Source organism: Fulmarus glacialis, unplaced genomic scaffold (assembly GCF_000690835.1).
Source record: "Fulmarus glacialis isolate BGI_N327 unplaced genomic scaffold, ASM69083v1 scaffold42393, whole genome shotgun sequence".
NCBI classification, from domain to species: domain Eukaryota; kingdom Metazoa; phylum Chordata; class Aves; order Procellariiformes; family Procellariidae; genus Fulmarus; species Fulmarus glacialis.
This window is the reverse complement of record NW_009204383.1, coordinates 4,483-11,045: the sequence shown is the minus strand read 5'-3', so window position 1 is coordinate 11,045 and position 6,563 is coordinate 4,483. Positions and strand designations below refer to the sequence as shown.

At 34.2% G+C, this 6,563-nt stretch overlaps 1 protein-coding gene across 1 annotated transcript in view; it reads right to left on the bottom strand.

The window, feature by feature from the left end:
- Positions 1–1,377: 1,377 nt before the first annotated feature.
- LOC104074738 (non-structural maintenance of chromosomes element 4 homolog A-like) overlaps positions 1,378–6,563 on the bottom strand; it is a gene marked incomplete at its 5' end in the record, with an annotated part of 8,472 nt that continues 3,286 nt past the window's right edge. Inside the window, 6 exons of the mRNA XM_009574970.1 lie at positions 1,378–1,461; positions 2,033–2,124; positions 2,837–2,885; positions 3,684–3,778; positions 4,262–4,352; positions 5,743–5,842. Coding sequence (XP_009573265.1) covers positions 1,378–1,461; positions 2,033–2,124; positions 2,837–2,885; positions 3,684–3,778; positions 4,262–4,352; positions 5,743–5,842 — 511 coding nt within the window. The remainder of the gene's footprint in view (positions 1,462–2,032; positions 2,125–2,836; positions 2,886–3,683; positions 3,779–4,261; positions 4,353–5,742; positions 5,843–6,563) is intronic.

Below are 6,563 nucleotides of genomic sequence, written 5' to 3'. Positions count from 1 at the left end.
GGGGGTTGCCGCCTCCAGAGGTGCCGGCTATGCCCCGGCCGGACGGGGCCTCGCCCCGTTTGCGGGATTTGCATGAGCACACAGCTCTCAGTTTTGCTGCAGGTGACCAAAAATGATCAAACTCTGTTTTCACATGCCCTCATAGCCTGACCACATTTTATCACCCCCCAGAAACATGCTCTAACAGCGGAGCCAGCAGCAGGACAGCAGATCACTTGGTACCTACTGCCTCCGCTGCTCGACCAGAAACCCTGCCTGATGACAAAAGGAAGGAGGAAATCCTAAAAACTTCAGTCAGTGGTCCTCCGAAGAGCATTTTCTGGAGATGGAGCTAGACTTTATTTATTTTGAAGAAAATAATGTCATGGCTAAAACAGCTGTCCTGCCTAAGTTACAAAACCAAATACACATGATGGACTTACGAAAAAAGAAAAGGAAGGAGGAATTTTTATCTGTACTTGAGACCAAATTTCCAAACCCAAACCTTGATTTCCAGAAGAGTAAGAACAGAAAGGCAATAACAATTTCTCCTGCAGCACCCAAGATCATCTAGATAACAAGATTATCACAGCAGAGACAGTTAACCATGTAAATTCCACTTCCAGGCTGCTACTGGGGAGAGACAAGGGATGAAAGAAGGGGGAGAGCATTTCCTTTTTATGAAAGCTTGTAAGTGTCAGTAAACTTTATATAAAGTAGTAAACTAAGCCATAATAAATAGAAAGTATATGGTAATAACACTGTGACAGGTATAAACAAGACAGCTTATATAATAAATGTCAAGATGTTCCAATAAAAATAAATTTAATTTTACAATATATACATATAAAATCTTTTCTGAAGGAAACATTTTAAAATATTTTCTTTAAGGCACCTAGGGGGAAAGAAAAAAAGAGAAGACAATAAGACAATATGCATTAAGATTTGGAACTTACCAAACAACTGTGACAATAGAAGAATGCAATCCTATTGTTTAAAGGATTTTAGAGGGAACCAGGCTGTCTTCCCTTCCTGCTTCCCTAAGTCCTTCTTCAACTACTCTATTAACAATATCAGCTGTCAGTAGGTTTAAAAAAAAAAAAAAAAAAAAAGTACAAAAACTAAGCTATGATTCTTCACAGCATTGCATTCCAAGTATGAGTATAAAGTTCCAAAAATTAACTCAAGTATATCATTTAACTGACCATTAAATGCAAAAATAAAGGGTTTTTTTCAGTTAATTACTGCATAGAAGACTAGATTACATTTTGTTCCAGACATTATACAGTTACCATGCTTATCAATTTTCTAAGTCCCTGCGGTTCTTCCACATGCATGAAGAATTCATACACTGTATCCTTATTTACTTTGATTTATTAAAAGAACTTACTTGAATAATTAAGCTATCTCCATTTCATCTTCATTTCTATGATAAGGAGGGCTAATCATGGGTTCTGTTATTTCATATGTTTCTACGATCTCCTGGTTAGAGATGACAAAAGTATGTAAGTTACAAGAGCTGAACTACTTCAATTTAATTGCAGTTACCACCAGGTAAGTAATAAAGTTTCTCATACTAAAGCACTATTTCAAATTACTGAGTTTCTTCTGGACATTCTGAATGAGGGACAAAGGAAAAGAGTTGTAAGTGCTACAAACTACTTTTTTTTTAAGATTTATTACAAACAGCAAACAATGAGGAAATTGTACGGAGAACTTCTCCTCTGGAAGCAAGTATCATACATAAGGGAAGAAACAGAATCCATACTTATGCAGTCCTCATACAAAACAGTAAAGGCAAGTCACTGCACAATTTAAAAGCACTTAAACTGACCAGGCTTCAAGGATCAAAGATGAAATTGCTATCCCAATTCTCAGCTTTCTTGCAGTTAAAAACATTCATTAGATTTGTGATTGTTCTGGAATCCATAAAATTGATAATATGAAAAGGAATGCCTATCCTCATCAGAGTACATAACAGCACAGCTCTTGGATGCATTCTTACACTAAAGAAAAAAAAAATTAATCAAGTATCAGGTGCTAGCTATTATACCTTCCATTCTTGATGGTTCAGAGATATGACAACCTGGTTCCGTGCTCCAGCACTCCGGTCATCCTGTCTTCCCTCGTTGTCTTTTGAAGGCTCTGTTCAAAATACAGTATTTTCATAGTCTTTACACTTGTAAAGTCAGTTTCTCCAGGAACACAAAAGCTTCACAAAAAGCAAATCAATTACACATGCTCCACTAAGCTAGTCTCTATCAATAGCCTGTACCATATGCTTCTTAAGAAATTTTTTTAGTTTTACCTCCTAAAAATTTAGAAACTAACATTTTTCAGAGTCCCAGAAGAACCTCTGTATTTAATCCTTTATGAAATCCCACCAAAGTCTTAATCCCATTGATATCCTGTGGGAATGAAAGCCAAAGACCTCTTACATAGGATGGCATTTCCTTTTCAATTGTTTTGAAGTTGCAGCACTTTCCAACTCAGATAGACAAAGGAGTTTTCTTGCACACAAAAATATCTTTTCTCAGCAAAGCGTAACAATGTTCATATACTTATTAGTGAAAATATCACTTAAAAGAAAGACAATAATCTTTTATTTCTATTAATAGAATTAATTTGTATAGATCAGCACAATGGCCTTTTTCCATATTTTGATATTTAAAGACACTCAGTCCTTTCAATTCCCCTCATAAATCTCTTCATGCCTTCAATTACATTCACTGCATATCCCCGAATCTCTACTCTTGCAGCTAAAAATATACCTAAAACTTTGTGAGCACATAAGATGTAGCTACTTCTCAACGTTGTAACAAAAAAACAATTATAGTCTTTTAAAGCTAGATCTTACCTATTATTGGCAATTTATCATCATCCAGCTTTAATCTTGCAAAGCCATCCTAAAAGACAGTAGGATTTAAAGTTTCAGAAATTAGAGCTATCTAATTAGGATAATGCACTAAGATTTCATATTTTTAATTAATATATTACACAATCATAAACAGGTACATATAGTGGTAAAGAATCTTAATTGGCATACCAAATAGGAAAAATTATTTAAATATAGCAATTATTCATAAAGAATGCAGCTGATATAGGACAGTTGGTAACTGTTGGATTATAAAAAATTTGTTTTATTAAAAATCATTATTATTCATTAAATATACTTGAGTTAACCCTTCATAATCACATCACTATTCACTATAAACCTAAATTTAATCAAAATGTATTTGTAAATTTTTCTCTTTTCCCAAATTCGTTTTATTTATTAGGCAAACTAAGTATAGTCTGAAGTGCAAATCTACAGATTTGAGAAGAACATAAAACACTGCACTGACATACTTTCCTACAACCCCAATAACTCTTCTGTAATCTATGACTACTCTTCTACAACCTACAATAATTTGAGCTAGAATCCCTTTTTGAAAAGTGTATTGACAACAAAAATTTCACTATTGTTTTGTTGGTAAACTGACTGTAGTAGAAAAATCTAATTAAAAAAAAACTAGTCTGTCAACTCTGTTTTCTTTTTTTTTTTTCAATTATCAAAAAATCATAGACTGTTTGTAGAAAACAAATTAGGATTCCTAATATTTAAATCCTAACCTGTCAATATTGAAGCCATAAAAACAACAAATCAATATTTCTAGATAATTCCAATATCTAAAATAAGATTTCGAGAACATGTCATGCCTTACCCTTATAATGAAGGACACATGAAAGATGTTTTCCACAGTGCGTGCAAAAGAGTTTGGATCAATCACAAGATCAAAGAAGGAAATAGGTGTATCAGCTAGAGACACAAAAATGGGCTTGTTAAAAAAAAAAAAAAAAAACAACCAAACAGGTGATATAGAACCTCTAATACATCAGTACTCCTTTTAAAAGCGAACTGAACGCTTATGTCAATTTAGTTACAATGCTGCATTCCCAGTTGCCTGCAGAAAGAAACAAAGTTTCTAGGGAATGTTATTTTCTTCCATCTTTTGCCACACGCATACACATACGCAGTGACTATTTGATTGCCTTCTAAAAATGGCGCGGTCTAATAAAAGGGAGAAGGTAGCATTTAAATCTACTTTGCAATCAAACAGCAACTGATTAGATTAGAGTAAAAAAAAATACACAGTCAGTATATATCCTTCAACACAAAGATTTCTACTTGCAAATTCCACCTAATTTTGTTTCTATAGTTTAACGACTCTTAACTGTAGAAGATTAAGAGTATTCGTTTTCTCGAAATAATGCTTTAAAAGCCTAATTGAATCATACTTACGATCATTCTTAAAATGAGTTTGCAGTAATCCCAAGATCCTCTCTACTTCTTTTTCTGTAGCTTCCTGATGAGACTCCTCCATTTTTTTTAACTGGAAAAAGAAACATAGTTTCACCTCAAATAACCACTTTGTAAGACAAGACTACGAAAACGGCCTTTTATGAACACATAATATCTTTTAGATAGATTTTTCTGTCTACACCACACATGCACAGTTACAGACACACTTACACAAACATGAAACAACTTACAAAGTGCTTCAGGAATCAATTCCCATCTTACAATATCAAACTGAAAGGCCACAGTTTTTATGTTTTGAGTCTATTTACAGGTCTATGCCTACTTTCCAATAGTTCTGAGGAACTGGGTTACCCCTAGTGGTACATAGTCTGAGAGTTTACTGAAGAAGTTTATTTATAAGCATAGAAGGGCAGTTCATTAAGGTCTTTAACTTTTTTTTTTTCAGAAGAGACACCTAAGATTACATGTAAGAAATGTCATGTAAGAAACGTCATGGCATGAAGTTTGACATGGTCAACAGACACGATTATGGTGATTTTACAGATTTGCTCATTACGTGTAAAGCAGGGTACTCCAAATGGTCCTTCAAGTACTGTCATCGGCAGAGTACCAAACTCACTTTTCGAGTACAGTCTTCAGTAATCTTTTTGCTGTTCCTGTTAGCTAACACTTTCCCTTTGACCACCTTGCAACAAGGCAAGCTACAGAAACTTTCACACATAACTATGTATCTAACACAGATTAACATGTATGCTGATCAGCAGTGTTTACCTAGGCAAACCACAAAGAGCAGTCACTCACTTCTGGACGCAACTCTCTCAAACCCTCCAGCTCCTCTTCTTCCCAGTACAAACTGTATCAGAATAATTTCTATCACTATTTGGATTATTATGAAGTAGGCTGTATTTAAAAAAACATACTCAACATTTTGTACTGGCATTATCAGCCAGAGGTTCCCCATAACAACATGGTTTATTTTTCCAAAGCTTCACACGTAAGCCTCTCTGAGTATTCTCAGACTCTTGCCTTTCTGCCACAGTAAGACAGAAAGAATAGGGAAACAGAAAGCAGGGAAAATAGTGGTTAAGTGAACTAACTAGTTTGCTCATTAACCACGTTTCCTTGCAAATGCCACACACGGTTAGACACTTTTTAAATAAAAGTTGAAAACACGCTAATGTAAAGAAGTTTCTTTTTTGTTTCCTTTCAAGGCAACTGACCAAATAAGCTAATCTGAACTTGAGAAAAATCAGTCTGTAAATCCTATTTCTTTCCACTTAGTGAAATACTGCAGCCCACACAAAATAAATCAAGAAGCCTAATAATGAAGTCTGAATCCTTTAGTACTACACAGTTTGTAACTACAAAAACCAAACCAACATGAACAGAAAGATTTAAAAGTCACTTGCAATTTGTTATTTGCCATAATAAATCATTATTAAAGATAACACTTTACAAACCTGAGCAGGCATTGCCCGTTTTTCTTCTCCTCCTCTAGTCTTTTTCTGCCTCTCAATTCGTTGCCTTGGTACAGGAGGATCAGACTTGAAAGAACCCAACCTAACCGAAATAAAAAGAACATATATATATGCAAATATGTTTTACATTGTATGCTAAGAAATCTATACACTGAGCAGTTGATTATCTGATAAAAGTCCAAAGTAATGACTGATATCTAAAAATAAAGCTTCATCACATTTAGATATTTCTGTAAGCAACCATCCCCAAAAGTTGCTCCCAATATATGTTGGCAGCCTCATACAAGAATTATCAACAGATGTATAAAATTTGATGCAATATTTCAACTTTCTTTTTTTTTTTAAATGAAAACTTTAAATCTACTTTGCTTAAAACTAGTTAAGAACTGAAACAGAGTATATGGTTCATATCATCCAGTATCTCCATTTGAAATTATTACAAACTTTTCTGCCTGAAAACTCTCTCCATACAATATTTATCTCTTTTTCATCTATTGTTTAGTTTCTGTACGTTCAGGTTTGCAGTAAGCTTTTTTTTTTAATTAAAAAAAAAAAGCCACAAATTTTTAAAATATAGTCAATCAATAGAACATTCAGTACACGAAGAAGGGATCCAAAGTTTCTCATTAAACAATGTGAGTGTAATATACGTGCTAGATTTAGGCACTTTCTTGAAGTGCTTACCTCTCTCCATTGACTATATAAGGAACTTAGGCTCCTAACTTTGGTTGCCTTGAATCTCCACCAAGTTAGATGCCTAAAGGAGAGAGTGTGAATTGAGACTCAATTCAAGTTAGTTCAGC